The 17,737-nt window shown below is 33.7% G+C and overlaps 2 protein-coding genes across 13 annotated transcripts in view; one reads left to right on the forward strand and one right to left on the reverse strand.

The window, feature by feature from the left end:
• The window catches only part of LOC108066035 (protein nutcracker), a 107,429-nt gene that overhangs the window by 79,788 nt on the left and 9,904 nt on the right, over window positions 1-17,737 (reverse strand). The window contains exon 1 of one of the 12 annotated variants that reach the window (XM_070215317.1): window positions 2,805-3,196. The exons of 6 other annotated variants lie outside the window; for them this stretch is intronic. The gene's annotated coding sequence lies outside the window, so the exon portion shown is untranslated. Of the gene's footprint in view, window positions 1-2,804; window positions 3,197-17,737 lie in introns of those variants that run through there. 5 more of the 12 variants (XM_044394357.2, XM_070215319.1, XM_044394358.2 and 2 more) reach the window with 5 other exon arrangements.
• LOC108066036 (uncharacterized) lies at window positions 7,193-8,221 on the forward strand. Its single transcript, XM_017154355.3, has 2 exons — window positions 7,193-7,343; window positions 7,844-8,221. Exons 1-2 carry the CDS (start codon window positions 7,332-7,334, stop codon window positions 8,066-8,068), a joined length of 237 nt encoding a protein of 78 aa, XP_017009844.1. The 5' UTR covers window positions 7,193-7,331; the 3' UTR covers window positions 8,069-8,221.

Raw genomic sequence — 17,737 nt, forward strand, 5'->3', positions numbered from 1 at the left:
GGAGGCAGCAACAAACAGAAAAGACAACAAAAACCGAAACAGCAGCAATGGCAAAACCAACAACAATCAACTCTTTTGACCAGCTGCCGCACAGTGGGCTGCACAGTGGGCAATTAGGGATGGATTAACCATTTGGTATACAATAACCTGACTTTACTGGAATTTCCCTGGATATGGAAAATGACTTTGAAATGTTTATCAATTAAGTATTCCTTGTTTTACATTCTTATATTGAAGTAGATCAGCTGATTTTAGGCGCAGTGTGACCAGTTTTTAGAGGAATTTATTAAATGTGTTTAAAATTGTGTTAGCTTAAAAAATATAATTTAATATTCAACATTATAAGACATTTTATTTCCATTATTTCTTTAAAAATATCTTAAAGTAATAACTTCAGCTAAATTAATTCCCACTGTGCCCACGCTGTACAATCCATAAGTACAAGTGTTCGGGGTTGCTGCTAATGGAACACAATTCACAATTCTCTGGGAATTCTCTATCTCTTTCTGTACCCCCTCGCTCTTTCGCTCCTTAGCCCATCTCCATCTCATTCTGTCGTTGCAACGACAAAAGGCAACAACAAAAGCAAAACACCGGCAGACAGCAAAAACCAATGGACAAAAACAAAACGGTGGGCAAGAGTCGACATCCTCAGTTGTTTTTGTTGTTTTGGGGCAAAACTTCTACTCCCCGGAGATGGAAAAGAGATGGGTATATAGAGCGAGAAAGAGAGAGGGGGAGAAGTTGCCGTTGCCGGCAGTTAGTGCGTTCGCATAAATTTAAATTTGCGCGCAAACGGCGCCCACAAAGCCGAACAAAAAATGTAGAGCCACTACAGTGACCATCCTATCAAAAGGAATTTTCAGTACCTTGTAAATTCTAAAAATATCATAATTTGAGTTTTTACTTAGTGTGCATGGTCACACTGCATAGTTTTCATGAAACAGCTGATGAACATCTGATAATTCATACCATAGAATATTTAACAACAAACTTAAAAGAAAACAAAAATACTATTCCAAATTGAACATTACAATTCTGTTTCAATTGCTTATTAGTTTTAAGAAACCGACTAAAAATAGTTTTTTCTAAACTTCTTTTTTATTTGACACATTAACTTTCAATTAAGGAAGTCCCACTGTTTCCAAAACAAGGAAAGGCAATAAAAGGGAGCAAGAGAATGCGTTTTTTGGGGGTTGCTGGATGCTGCAAAGGGGGTGTTCCACAAAAAGGGGGGTGGTATTTTATATATGTGTGGGTGGGGAAGGGTCGAAAGTCGCAGTAAAGTGGAGTAAACTGAAGTCTGGAGCACAACAAAAAGTAGTAAAGGAGGCAGAAGAAGAAGCTGGAAAAGCCTAGGAGAGGGTGCCAAAATCTCCCGCAGTATACACACCACTACTAGACTTTTCCTATAGATATACAAAATGGGTGGGAAAATGGGGAAAAAAACAAGAAGAAAAGCAAAGGAATCTGTCTAGACAACATTGTAAGTAGATGAAAATATTTGGTTGGAAAAATCACCCAAGGAAATAATGAAATATGTAATTTCCTACCCCATCATCTACCCGTCTCTTTCTTCACATCTACTACTATCTCTTTCCGGACAGGTAATACCATTTTTTGTGATAAGGAAGCAATTGTAGCACATTTCTCTGCTATTTTTTCAATTGCACCATCATTAAAATCGTGTTACGGATAAGATAACACACGATAGCGCTATATTATTTCCACATTTTTACCATTTTTCATGTGTAAATTCCATTTAGCGAACAAGCGTGTGCTGGGGAAAATTAATTTATTTATGCATATTTAACATATTTATGCATATAAACAAAAAGCAGCTGCCAGAAATTATTGTAAAGCCAAAGCCTCTTTTTTGTTTACCCAAATGTTTAAAAGACGGAAAGAGAGAGTGAGACGGGGTAACTGTTTATTTTTTGCCTGGTTTATTGTTATTTTCTGTTTATGCTATTTTTATGGCCCCTCTCTCACGGTTTTTTTACATTCTTTTGTGTTATTGATTTCACTTTTTTACGAGGCATTTCTGGATGGTTTTCAAATTATAAGAGATACAGTGAGGAAATGAATAACTAAAATATTTTAATAATATTTGAAATCATATTATAAAGTCCAATATAACATTTGAAATGATCTGAATTTTTTAGGGTTTATTTATAGAAAATATTATGAATTGATTAGGAAATCAGTTTTATTCACATTCTTATTTTAAGTAATATGAAAACTTCAGCAATTGGATAAAATAACACTTCCTATACTTTTCACTTATTTTCGGTACAGAAACCATTTTTATCTCAATCTCCAGATACATTTTTTCCTTATAGAGCGCATTCACTGTGATCAAATTGATATAAAAATATTTTTTCTTCCGACTTTCTGTGTTTTTTGTTTTGTAACACCTGTCGCAGCTGATTTTTCATTCACAATATTTATTTTCCTAGCTTTGTTTTTTTAGCTGCACGTTGTTGAGTGGTGAAATTCCTATAGAAAATCCATTAAAATAACCAAAGGAATTTTAGTTTAAGTTTCTCAGAGAGAATTCGATTGTTTGGTGGTGTATGTGTGTGTTTGGTGTGTGAAGAGAGAAGTTGTAAAACCGGATTTTCCTTTTGGGCGCTTTCGTAGTTTTTGTTGCCTTTTGCACTTTGTCTCGATCTTCGATTTTTAATACCCATTTGTATTCAATATTGGGATCTTAAAATGTTAAAACAATTTTCTTTACTGCTTTTACTTTTTTGCTTTTGTTTACTTTGCTTTTGCCTTTTTTTCTTTTAGTTTGCACTTACACTTGTTGATTATTTAATATATTATATTTTTATTGCCTTTATTTGCGTTTTTCCTGGCGTTTTCTTTTATTTTTCAGCTTTTTGCTAATAATTTATTCAAATCAAACTGACACACGCACACTTATGCACGTACTTACACCGACACGCACGCACACACACGAGAAACGTCAAGCGACGCGCCGCAAAAACAACAAAAACAACGAAAAAGGCGGCGAAAAAAAGAAGTAAATCTTTTCTTTGCTTTTCACCGGCAAAATAAACTAAAAGTTTAAATAAATATTCGGAATTTAGCGAAGAAACCGACGAAGTTCTGCCCTCGGCGTCGAATTACTGAACAATTCCCAAAAAAAGTTATATTTTTATCCGCGATTTCGTCTGCGTTCGAAAAAAAATTGTTTATATATGGCTCGATGTGGCCAGTTGTGGAGGCGCCGATAATGCTGAACGCTCTCCGCGGTATTTTTCGTGAGCGCTGTTGCGGTCACACCGCTCCGCTCTCTTTTCCTCTCTTCAGTGTTGCCAATTTGGCTATTTTCAAGAGCAGCGAAAATTCAAAAAATCGCTATTTTTATTTTCACTTCTTGAATAAACAATTCTTGTTTTCAATCAAAATGACCATTTAATTTTATTTCAATAATACGCAAATTTTTTTGGAAATGAGAATAGAATCTCAACAGTATATATGTAATCTTACAATTTGTCAAAAATACATTAAAATTAGTTTAATTTTTGACTTAAAGCAACCACTTTAAAGCTAAGAGATTCTTGCTTATTTTTGTGAGAATAACAAGATAAGAGAGCGTGTCTATTGGGGGCTAAGAAATTTAAATATTTGGCGCCAATTGTGTTTTTTCTAAATATTTAATTTCTTGGCGAAATACCATTTTTATAGAATATGTTGCCTATTATCCAATTTATAGGAACATTATAAAAATTATTTCTGCTAGGAATTGACGATTTTTTTTATTATCTAAATTATTTATCTTTAATTATTGTTATTAAAGCATTTTTAATATTGGATTTTAGTGCAGTGCACCACATGTTATTTACTAGTTAATAAACACAAATGTGTAGGAAGCGTGTTAATTCAGGGTAAATATTTACAATGAAATTAACTTGGTCTGTCTGCCATTTCGCATTCATCGCTGTTAATTATGAGAACTCGAATTGAATTAGATTTGCCTATTGATTTGCAATTCACACCCACAAAACCCACCACCACCCGATGATAATTGCCAATTTGAATGGAAAACCAGAACGGGCGAGCGAGAAATGGAGTCTGGAAAATGTCGGGAAAACTATTGAAAATCAATTTGCATTCCACACCAGAAACATCCAAATATATTAATTCCCCCACACTAAAAAACTTAAATCCCAAAAAACCAATGAAGCAATCGGCAAATGAAAATCTTTTCGAGGGATGTGAAAGAAAAACAAGAACCGCACTTCAAAAGCAATTTCACCTTGTTTTTCCACACAAACAGCAACAAAAATAGTGGATAAACAATGGCGCGAGGCAAATCTCTTTTTTGGCCATATATAACTTTTCGGGTAAGGAATTTCCCAAACTGCTCTTCAAGAATTTTCACGAGTGGTGGCGTCTCCTATTTTTAGGCCCACTATAAAAACAACATACAGTGGGCTCTCGAAAAAAGTGTGTTCACTTTTTCGATAAAATGTGTTTGTCATAAAATGTTCAGATATTTTACTATTTTTTTTAAATATTTATTTTTTTTGTAACTTCACTTATTTTTCTGAAAAAATTATGATAGAAAAAAAATGTTTTGGAAACTATTTCTTTTTAATCATAAAATATAATATAATAAAAAATCAAAATAATATAAAATCATTATTAATAGTTATTCAATTGTTCTTGTTATTTTTATTGAGTGTACACTTTACACGACAAAAACAAAAACAACTGCAGTTGTCTGTACATGTACAGAACTAATTTATTTCGGTTTTAATTTAAAACTAAACGAACTTTCTACACACAAGTATATATTCATAAATGCATATATTTAAATACAGACTGTAAATAATAGGTATAGTAAATACTATACAGTATATATAACAGGAAACGGAAGCATCATTCGCTCTATTTGGATGTTTTATATGAGAGATAGGGGAGAAAAGCAAGGAAAAAATACAGAAAGGGGGGAAATGTGGAAAATAAAACAGAGGAAAACACAGCACAGGAATTTTGTTGTTGCCCGAAAAATGCCGGCAAATGAAAAGCGCAGGTCCAAATGAAAAATCCAAAGGAAAATCTAAAGAGAGTCAGTTTTCAGAGAGAGAGAGAGAGAGCGAGAGAGAGCAAAACAAAAACAGTTTAAAAGCAACTAGAGGTTTTCGAAGCACTGTCTTTGGATGCAATATTTATCGCATGCGAGAAATTTCTTCAAAACTTCAATGTGACTTTAAAACCTATAAAAGGCAAAGCAACTATACATTTGTATGTATATAAAAAAATTAAATAAAAAAACTAGTGATGCAGATTACGTGATCAGCAACTCAAAATTATTAAAAAAATAAGTATTTTAACCATTTATTTCTATTCAAATTACTGGTTATTTTTTAAACGGCATTATAGTTTGGCCTCCATATGGTTGAGCCATTCCCACCGAGCAAAGAGTAGCGGCCAGGACTATCAACAAAAGCGACTTCATTATTATTTTTCTACCATGGCTCGTTTCTTATTTATAGTTTTGAAATAATACGCTATTGCAGGCGATACAAATTTATTAGATATGCCACTCACAACTTTGCTTCGCGTTAACGAACTTATGTAAGTAGACTATAATTGAAATATTAGAATTTATTTAAATTGAAAATTAATATCTTTATATTTATGATTTTTATTTTTAATAAAGAGAAGACCTCGAGTTGGCCAAAGAACCTTTAAAATAAAATTCGTTTGATTACAAATATTTATAAATTTATATTTATACCGAAAACTCGGAATCTATGGCCCTCCTATCGAAACCTTTTACAAGATAGTTAGAACTGGAGTTTAAATTTTGTTGTGAATAAAAATAGTAATGCACTGATTAAATCAGCAAACAGTTCAGCGTTTGTATTCAAATGGCAAGGAAAGTTTCCCACCCCACCCAGAAAATTCCACTTCATTCCGAGCGAACAATTCGTCTTCAATGTCAGTTTCCCCCCAACTTCTTCACCCCCTTTTTCCTATATTTTACCCCAGCCCCTTCCAGATTTTCACACAACCGTCTTATCCTTCAGCAAAATTAACTTGAGAAGCTTGATAAAAGGGCTGCCATTCATTCATTCAGCAGCTTTGCCGAAAACTGTTCTCAATGCCAAAAGCTGCCAACTTAATTTATATTGTATTTAAAATGCAAAATGCACAACATTCAACAATGGGGCTAAAGGAAAGCAAAGAAAAGTGGGCGTGGGAGAGTGTGGGAAAGTGGAGAAGTGGGAGGGGCGCAGCTGAAAAGCTACTTTAATTTTACAACTTGACAAATTGAATGTTTGCAGAGTGGGAAAAGCGTAGCAATAAAGGAGACATTTAAACTGAAAAAAATTATGACATGTTTTATTTGGAAAATATACATATTTAAAATTAAATAGTATTTAAATATTAATTTATTATAGATTTTAAATGAATTTGAGAATTTATTTTATTTTTGTACAAAAAAGTTTTAATATTAAAAAAAAACGTGAGGATTTAAGTGAGCTCGAGGGTTATAAATAACTCAACAATTTAGCATTTCAACACACTTGCACTCGCTGAGGAGTGAAACTCGGACTTTCTAAAATTTCACTAATTAAAAAAAAAAAAAGTTCAAATAAAATAAATTTAAAGCCCCGATATATATATATTTTTTTAAAGGAAAAGATTTTTTTCTGTGTAAAATCGGTTGCATTTAAACAATAGGAATGCAGGGGGAGTAAGAAAAAGGGGTTTTAGAAGCAGTTACCAAGACAACCCCCTTTGCGAGGCCTTCGCTTTGGAATTCTCTTGGAATTATTTCTATTTCGGACATGCCCAGGAATCTCTGGCAGTCATAACGATAATTGACAATCTGGCCAAGTCAAATTAACATTGCCAGAGGTCAAATTGCATTTGCTCCGGGAATTTCTGATTGCTTCCGTTTTTTTTTTTCCGAACCATTGTTATTGTATATCTCCGAAAACCCCTCCCCAAAAACCAAAAAAAAAAACATACATAGGTAAACAAAGCTCTATTAGGAATGCAATGCACGCAACGCAAAGCGGCCATAAAGACGTTTGGGCCAAAAGCAGCAGCCAAATTAAAACGGGCCAGAAAACAGTAGCCGAAATACAAAAAAAAATAGAAAAAAAAAACAACAGACGTGCCACGGTCAAGAGTGACCTCTAACCCACCGCCCACCTCCCCTTTTCGTGGGTTAAACCACCCACTTGGATAGTAAAGCCAAAAGTCAACTAAAGTTTTACTATAAAAGCCGGCGGATTTGCGACTGTTTAATCATATCAGTTTCTGTTCAATCAGCGGATATACAACCAAAAAATCAATTCAAGATGTTCAAGTTTGTGAGTATACCAAAGGATCCTAACTAAAAGCTTATAAAGGATAGCCAAAAACTTTAATTGAGATTTTAAAATCGCTTGGTATAACATTTTTAAAATAATTAAAATTTAAAAATTTAATGTTCGGTTCTGTTATAATTAAAAAAAATGTAGTAAACTTTTAAAAAAGATTTGAATTTTATTGAGGAATTTTCTTCCATAAAATTAAAAGTTTAAAAAAGTTCTAATAAATTAAATTCATATAAAATTATCATTTAAAAAAAATCTTCAATCTTTTTTAATAAAGGAAGCACAAAATTTAAAGGCTCTAAATTCGTTAAAAATCCATTCTTTAATTTTTAAAGTGCTAAAGAACACTTCAAACTTATTTCGTATTTGAATTAATATTTCCTTTTGATCTTTAAGACTTTTATTGTTAAACTTAGACCATTATTACTCCTAAGACAGTAATTACTTCCCTTAACTAATCAAATCCTCCCCTTTTCTCCAAACTTTTTAACCAGTTCGCTCTGTGCCTGTTCGCCCTGTTGGCCGTTGCCTGTGGCAAGCCGCAATTCCTGACCGCCTACAGTGCGGCCTCCCCCTACGTGGCTGCCACGCCCTACGCCTACTCCGCCGGCGGACTCTACGCTTCTCCCTACAGTGCGGCCTACACCAGCGGCGTCTATGCCTCGCCCTACGCCTACTCCGCCTACAGCCCCTACAGCTCCCTCTACCTGAGACGTTAAGTGGAGTGAACACTGTACTACGATAATTCCTGATGACGACGACGACTACGACGACCTAATGAACAAATAAACCTGATAAAACAGATAAAGATTCCAAACAGACCAAAGGCCAGCTATTTGCTGTCATTTGCTTTGAGCAACTGCAGATTAAAAGGGGGCGAAAAAATGGGAGTGGCCAGGCCCCACACTCGAAAAAAATGAACACTCGTTAAATAATATTGCACTTTTAAACACACACACGAAAAATAAACAAAAAAAATTGAATAAAAAATTTACAAACAAATAAACTTTAAAAACATGAAAAAACCTTAAAAAGTTCGTTTAAAAACATTTAAAAAAAATTCAAACATCCATTTTATTTCAGGATTAGTTAGACTTCCAGTCGTATAAAAAAGTTTTGTGCTCTTTTCCAAATGTAGAAGAAACTAAGTCTTTAAATTCTTAATTTTCTTGTAGATTAATACTACAATTTGATAAGAAATAATAGTTTTTTTTAAATATTTTTTTTACTTTATCTGTAGTATTTTTTTGCAGTGTATAGTATTTGCGAAAGCAAAAGAGCCGTATTTTAAAATATTTACGAATTTGTTGCTGTCGTTGTTGCTGGTTTTGCTTGGCAATTTCCGTTAGCTATCAAAAACATTCGCTTTGCCTCGTATATCATGTTTCATGTGGCAAAACGGGTGTTTTTCGGGTGGCTTTCAAAGGGGGCGTAGGACCAGGGGGCGTGGCCCAGAGGTCGGGGGTCCAGCTGTCGCTGGCATGCGTCGGCGTGCATTTGCATCGCTGCTAAAATGTGCAAATTATGGCAACTAAGTTGCCTTATGTTGTCCCAAGCACGCAATGGGTTAAGTGGAATGCACTTAAAGAAAAATCGGGAAAATATTGGGAAATTAATCCTAACAGAGAAATGCCAATAAATAATTCAACGATTTCGAAATCATTTAAATTTTCGTATAAAAGTATGCAATAATATATTTAACTTACGTCATTAAATTATAATGTTATTTTCATAGCATACTTTCAGACACCTTTAAAAGTGATTTGGAAAATCTACGAAATTTGCCATTTAATAAAGGTAGATATATCTCTAAATTGAATTTCTGTTCTTCTAACTATTAAAAATGTAAAATGGGCACATTCTAATAAAATATTTAGGAAAATTTAAAAATAATAAATACTTTAGAGTGTAGGGAGTGGCAGGGACTTTCTTTTGAGCTTCTGTTTCACTTTCCCCCGCTGCCACCTTGGCTCACATGCCTGCATTTCCTGCTCACACTTTCCCTGGCTTTCTCTTTCCCTTTCTCTCCCTTTTTATTCCTATTTCTCATTTTCAGACGTCAGCTTCAGTGTCGCCATTTGCATAATGCATATGTGCTAGTGTACTAGTGTGCTAGTGTTTGCAGCAGCATCCTTTCAGGCGCAATTGTGCACCGTGGTCCTGCGAAAAAAGAGCATCAAAATGCATATGGAAATTGGCTGAGAAATGAAAAATATGTGCAACATCCTGAATAAATGCATTTAGATAAGGCAAATGTGGTTAAATGTTGAATAATGTTCATGCTAATGTTGTTTTCCACTTGATTGGCCTAAAGGAGCAGGCATTTCGTAGTAGAATAATGCGCTATAAAGCATAAATAATGTAAATAAAATGAGTAGCAAATAAATCAGCTACCACAAGGATATGGGGAAAACTAATGGTGAAGAAAAATGGGAGCTTACATTATTTATAAGCATAAATAGGCATGGCCAATTATGTTGAATCCCCAAAAAAATCTTAAAAAGTTTATTGGATACTTTTTAATATTTTTGAGTGTCCAAAAATATGCAACAAAATATTTGTAATCCAAAAGTGATATGAATTCAAATAGGAAGGCAACTTTCCCTTATTCACTGCATACTTTTAGGCACATATTTGTATTAGTTGAATTTTATGATCAAATTAAATATGAACTTCAGAACCTTTTATAACCCCCACTTAACCTTAACATTTATCTTTAGTTAACCACCTAATTTACCGCCTTTAATGTCCACAATGTAGAAATAAAAACGGCAATCAACTTTTCACTTAACTTGCCATTAATTTGCCATTGTTTTCTTAGGACTTTGTCGTCGCCCCAAAGAACAAACAGAAACTGTTTTTCCAGGCTCGACACACCACTGTATATTTGCAGAGAGCGAGAGAAAATGCGCGGGGGAAAACCGGGAAAAATCTGTCATCAGCAGGGTGCCCACCTCAAAAACTTGTTTTCTTTTTATTTTCTCTTTGAGCTTAGAACAAACTTTAAGATGTGTGTATATAAAGCCCCCGAAAAATCAAGGAGCAGGAGGAAAATTTAGAAAAATCTAAACCTAATTTGCATCGTGAGGCGGATAATGGTAAGCCACAGGAGGCGGCGACTTGGAAAAGAAAAACCCACGCGCCACGCTTTCCCAAATTTTCCTCCCACTCTACATATCTTTTTCACATACGCACACGCAGGGGAATGTCAAAAGTCATTGCATATTTTTCGGCAGCATTTTCGTCGAGGTTCGGTATCCTTATCCTTATCCTCCCACATTTATCCTTCGATTTTCCCAGACTGTGTAGTCCATCAATGTCAAACTTACCTGTAAGAGAGCAGAAAAGAGCAGAAAAAGGTGATGAGATAAAAGAAAAGTCGTGGTCTGAGGAATGGCAGGAATAATTCAGGTTAAATAAAGTTAAGTGTTTGTATGGGCCCCTCAGGTAAATAACAATATCAAATGAGCCATCAGGAAAACTGGGGGAAAGCTGCGACTATCAGGTGCACTTGTGCGGAAGGAAAAGTGGGAAAATCAAGCGAAAGTTAGCTTGATGAAATAAAAACTATTCATGTAGGAGGGAACTTAAGGATTACACATTAAATATAATTTTATTTATTACAAATTCGAAACTATAACTCTAAAATTTCTAAAATATTTTCCTATAATTTGAATAATGTTTTCAAACATATTTTATTATTGCCAATTTTGTACTAACTTATTAGTAATTTCCCCTAAAATTAAAGTGTATGCCACATCGCCACTTCATTGGCCTCTTGAGCTGCCCACGCAAATGTTTCTTCTTGAAATGTTTTGTGTTTTTGTGGACATTGAACTAAGTGAATGCCACGTCAAATCAAATTAAAATTAACGTCAGCGTTTTCCATGAGAAATGCAGATAATTAAATTTATCCAGTCAGACAAAGGAAGATATTTAAACGTGGAAAAGGAACTTTGATGTATTTTAAAGATATTCTGTAAAATATTGTTACATTTCTCTTATAATAATACTTTAGGAATAGTATAGAAAATATTTAAATATAAATAAGTTTATGGAAAAAAAACATAGAAATTTAAAACTTAATCTTTAAAGATTATAAAATTAACCAGCAAATATAAATCTGATCTTTCGACATTTTGTTTTCTGTGTACTTTTAACAATTTAAAAATGTTGTAGAAATAAACTTAAGTAAACAACTATTAAAATTGTTATAATTATAAATAATTATTTAAACACAAATGGTAAGTAGTTCACTTAAAATCCTCCTCGTTCAAAGGATCCGTGTACTTCCCCTCCCGTTCGGCATATTAAATTTCGAGTAAAACGTTTCCCTGGTTATAATTTATTATTAAATCATTGTGCTTATCAATTTTCGCCCCTGATTAATGATGGCCACAAGCGAGAGGATTCAAGACAGACACGCAATTAATTGCCGGACTATTAGCAGGACGAGAAACAAAAGGAGCCGGGACACAGCACTCAACAAGTGATTATACCATGCTATCCTTTCTTCGCTATCCTTTTTTTTCTCCTTCCCAACTTGGCAACATATTTAACCCCTCAAAAACCCGGCAAGGATAAAGGATTCCCGGTGAGAGCCTTTTGTTCTTTTTCCCGGGAATATTAAAAATTCATTGCTCAAGTGTGAGTGTGGAAATGAACAACAGTTTTTGCAGCCAACCTCTGTTAAAAATGCAGGACAACAATTTCCGTTTCCTGTCGCCGGGACGATGTTTCAATCTCAATTGCTGTTGCTTTCGCTTGCGGAACATCCTGGAAGTAATGCCAAAAAAACAAAGGATAATGCCGGGCCCCGAATCAAAGTCCTGATGAGCTGGAAACCGTTTGGCGCTGACAGGACATCTCAATTGGCACTTCACTCTATCTTCCCTTATAAATCTCCCTCTCTTTGAATATAGCCTATATATATGTAGAACCTTTTTTTCCCGTCTATATCTCGCCGTTTTCTCTGATTACACACACACACCCACGCAAGATAGCGTCAAGTCTGGCGTTAAATTGAATCCGCGGCACAATTTTTTCTCCACTTTTCAGCGCGTTCAACGTGGCGTATAATCGATTTTCATTCGGTTTATCCACGTACACACATCTGTATGTATATGAATTTTCCTTTTATTTTTTCAATTCTGACTTGTAAATTTCCTCAGCCGTCGTTGGTAAAGGCTCGCGTTCAACTAAAACTAAAATCAATCGCAAACGCGGTCAAAATAAAAGAAAACTGTCACAATGACCAATGCTGGTTGAAAAGCACACTGAGAAAATTATAAAAAAAATGTAATAGGAATTTTAAAAAATTTTTTAAATTAAAATACAGATTTTGTTTTAGAGTGTTACGTTGACTTGAAATATTTTTTGGCGAATAAAATAACTATTCATGAATTTGTTACCCTAAAAAAAAGTATATTATGGTATATTTTAGCATATTATAATATGTCATATCACAGATTCTGCTTATCAAAACTTAAATGGAACATTTTAATATTTTCTAATCATTAGTTTTATTTTTTGCATACAATAAACAAAGCATAAAATGCTGAATTTATTTAAAGTGATTGGCTGGTAAGTCATTAAGTCAACGTGGAACGAAGCTTAGAGGTCGTAAAAAAGAATAGAGCACCAAAACATAAAACCCGCATAAATCAATAGTGGAAAAGGCAAGGCGGCAAAAAAAGGCATGAGATGAGCACAAACTGCAAATGGTTACGAGTGCTAAATAAATTAAAATAACAAACAGATTCCCCTACAAAGGAAATATAATAATATAATAATATATTTTTAGCAAGTTAATCAAATTAAATACCAACAACCTCCATCACAAAGTTTTGCTGTCATTTTACTACAAGAAACCTTTGCTTCTGTAGGGAAAAACTTAAAATTTCCCTCAAACTTTCCCTGCAACTCGGAAAAGCTGTTTCAACTTGTCATTGGCCAGATCCATGTCCGAACGGCATGACCTAAAAGTTTGCATAAAGAATTCTCTTTTCCCTGACCACCCGCAACAACAAAGTGGGCCGTAATTACATGAGCAACTTTCCGCATGGCGGACAACATGGCGTATGAGTAACCGCTTTTATTGTCATTTGCCGCGCTACTCAATAAAGGGGGGCGTGGAAAATCAGGAGGTTGGTTTTGCAGAGCTTTGAATGCAATTATGTGCAGCACATGACCAGAATTCTGTCACAGAAGATAAAGAGTAGTGGGGATTGAAGGGGTAGGAGGTAAATGTAGGTGGACAACCACCGGAAGGACACGAGGAAGGAAGTCGGAAGGATGCGACGGACAGGGGTTGATGTCAGGTAAGTGGGGCAAGCAAATAAAATATAAATAAATAACAGCGGGCGGGCCAAACGAGAAAAACAGTAAACAGCGACACGGGAAAAATAGAAAGCCATTTCAGGCATATTTTCATGAATATTTTAGAGCGTTTTATGAAAAAATATTCTAAATAAATGAATTATTATACCTATAATTTATGAGCATTGTAAGCAACAGATTAATATATTATGAATATTAAAAAAAAATAATTTTTTAGTTAATTATAACAATTAAAAATAATATATTAGAATATATTTGTATTAAATAATTTAATAATGAATATTACTACAAAAATTATAAACAAAAATTTTTTAGAAACAAAAAATCCACATGTTCATTTTAAGAATACATTTTGAATATTTGTATCTTTCTATGCCTTTTTAAAATAATTATTTGTGTAAAAATACATTTTCCCCGTGCATTCGAAAAATCAACAACGAAATTGGAACTTTGATTGTTTTAAAATAAGCGAGGAGTATTAAATTTTTAAGCCAGGCAATTTGCCAGCAAGGTGGTCACAGTTTTCCCACCCCTACCCCACTTCGCACACTCACTCACCCATTTTGGCCCATCTTTTGCAAGTTTTCCTTTTTGACCAAACCCAAATTGAGGCTTAAGTTGGTCATTTGCGGTTGGCGTTGTCTCCGTCGTTGTTGTTGGTTACCTTTTGACTTGTTTTCTTTTCTTGTCTGCTTTTTTTTTGGGTTTTCCCCCGGCCTTTTGTTTAGTTTGATGTGACTATGGGGAAAACTGAAGTGGCTGCGGCGGGGAAAGAGGGGAAAAGGGGGCGGAAAGGTTCAAGGACTCACATTTGATTTGTCCGTCTGCGTCTCGCTCGGCAAATAAAGATAATCTTTCCCAGAGCTGCGCATTTTTATGGTAATTTCCCAGGCTTTCGCTTTTCGCCAACCGAAAAAAAGTGAAACCAAATAAAAAACAGAACAGAAAATTGGCGGAGGGAAGACCTTAATTCAATGTCAAATTGTTCGAGCCAAGTGCCAAGCAGCCGAAAGCAGCCTGCATTCAAACTCAAATTGAGTTGTTTCTTGGCCAACTCGAAGCGCCTAGAAGATGCCACAAAAAAGTAAGGAAAAATACAGTACAAAATGGGAAAATTTGAAACTCAATTTTTGAGAGGAAAAGTTTGGCGGCCAAATTGATTTTGTAAGGAATTCAGTAAGTGAAATTAAATTGGGCGGCAAATTTAAACTTCATTTGGAAATATGCAAAACTCAGTTGGAAAACAAGTTAAATGTTTTAGGATTGAAATTACATTTGTCTGAACTTTTATTGTGTTTTTTTAAATGAGAACAGGATTATCTATATTTATTTAAATATGCTAACTAGTTAGTTTTTTAAAAATGACTTTTAAATGTAAAAAAAAGTGTCTAAAAGTATGCAGTAAATAAAAGATAGTCAGTTTAGGCTTAAAAATATATTGTAGCCACCCCAATAGTCAGTAGTATCTGTCTTCACAATCATTAGCAATCATTTATCAAGAATTAAAGTAATTATCTATCATTTTTCATCGGTTTCATTAGTTATCCCTAAACTATCCAGCTAATGACGTCAATAGAGGCCCATAAGGAGAACTCATGCTGCATCGAAATATTTCATTTAATTTTTCTTTTCCTCCACGTTTTTGGCACAAGTTGCAAATTAAATTTAGATTTCATGCACGTAACTTGGGGAGCCATTGAGGCAGCAGCGCTACAAGAACCTTAATTACTTGGCCAACTTGCTGCGGATGCTGTCCCCCCACAGCCCCGCCCCTTTCTTAGCGCCTCCCATTTTCTGTGGGAGAAATGCCAAGAAGCATTTGAGTGAAAGGGAGGATAGGGGAGAAAGGCGAAAGGAGAGAGTTGAGGTTGCAGGCGAAGGGAGCGAAATCAATACGCGAAACATTAACTCGAGCACTAAAGACACGCCATGGAGTCATTAAGTTTCCACCATGCAAAACACTGAGAACAAAAGTGGGCTATACACTTTCCAGAGTCTTTTTGATTTTTTAATAAGATTATGATACAATTTTTTGGTAGTAAAAAATTCTTCTTAAGTTTTTTTTGTGGTCTTTAAATAATTTTAAATATTGTTTTTTACAAGAAATTTATGAAACTAGATTAATAAGAAGTCCTTAGAAAATATTTTAGTCAAATTTATTATTTAGTCAAACTTATTAATTATTTTCACGATATTACTAAAAGGTACACAGAAAAAAAAATTGATATGAAATTGCACTCAAGTTAACATTATTTCATATCAAATTTGGGCCAATATTAATTAATGCAAGATTGATATTTCGAACATATCAAGTTGATATTTTCGAGAATATCAAGTTGATATTTTTAAATATCAATTCAATCTTAAGAAAGATTAGTGTTTAAAATAACATTTGAACTTTTTGGTCATCAAAATGATATTTTTTATATCAATTTTTGTCATCAAAATGATATTTTTTATATCAATTTTGTTCATCAAAATGATATTATTTCGTGTATATTAGTACCCCCCAGTAAAACAGAAATTTTTATTTTATATTAAAACAATTTAATTCTAATCATTTCACATTTTTTTGAGTCGGTGTACATATGTATAGGTGGGCCAGCAAAATCTTCAATATTTTATTATTTTAGTTTTGCCTGTGACACACACAACGTAAAACTGCGGCCGGCACACACACACACGCACATTCAGAACCGAAATGTCTTTAAATTGTGTGCTAACTCGACGGCAAAGTTAAAATCACCACAACTTTGTAATGTTTCGACTTAGCACTCAATAAAAAAATAAATTGATTTCATTTGACAATAAAAACACCTTGTTCTCGAATATTTTTGGTGTCAAAGTTGGGCCAGCTGTTTTTGCAGTGCTGCACAATCTCACATTGGTACAGTGTTGTAAACTGTGGAACACTATTTCTCCCTTTCGAACTAAATTCGAAACGACATTTGATATTTTTTCATATCAAAGTCATACGATTTCATATAAATTGTAAATATACTTGTTTTAAATACCGAATTCAGTATTTTTTTTCAAAAATTAATATGAAATAAGATCAAAATAATATTTCTTCATGTTAGAATGATATGACGAAACTTGATCCTTAAAAAAGATCAAATTAACCAACAAATATCAATTTGATATTTTGTCATATTTTTTTCTGTGTATTAATATAATAAAAAAATGATTATAAAAATTATATAATTTGCAAATCAAAAAATGATTATAAAAATTATATAATTTGCAAATCAAATTGCATATATGAAAAAAGCATTCAAAAATTCCTATAAAATACATTTGAAAATCTTAAAGAAAACATATATTTATATATATTATTTTATGTATAAAGTAAAATATATAATATTTTTTCTCAGTGTCATTTCCCACACATACTAAAAGCCAGGGGGTTTCTGTGTTGGTGTGATTAAAGCGGAGGAAGCTGTCGCCGCCATCATCGAACAGTTTGTCATAAACGGCGCCATATTGACAGCAAAAAAATTGAAAAAAGGGCAACGCAACTGCAAAAATTGTTGACAGGGATAAAGGGAGAAAAGGATAAAAAGAGAACAAGAAACAACTATAGAAGATGGTAATGAAATATTATCAATATTTGTCAATATTTACTCAACCAGAAAGTCCAGGGGAAAATTAAAAACTATAGAGCAAAAAAGCGGATTACAGGCGATAAATAAAAATTTCTGTGATGGAATTTCTGTAAATATCATAAAGTCCTACTACGAAAAAATGTATACATTTAAAATTGCATTGGTTTCTCTGTTTCATTATTCAGAAGGACAAAAGGGCTATAGGTTTATTAGCTCGTGGATTTTTGTATAAAAGATTCTGATAACATTTACGAATAATTCAACATAAAACCTTTTAGAACTGCCTAAATAAAATCCCTTGCTCGTAAATCCTGTTTTTATAAATTTATGCTTGTCAAATTCAAGCCCAAAAATGCCGCCTGAATAATTAAGCAGCCATCCGTTCCAGCCGTTAAGTCACCCACAAAAATCAAGCCCCCAATAAATTTCAAATCAATAACTTTT

This window comes from Drosophila takahashii, chromosome 3L, assembly GCF_030179915.1.
Source record: "Drosophila takahashii strain IR98-3 E-12201 chromosome 3L, DtakHiC1v2, whole genome shotgun sequence".
Taxonomy (NCBI): Eukaryota; Metazoa; Arthropoda; class Insecta; order Diptera; family Drosophilidae; genus Drosophila; species Drosophila takahashii.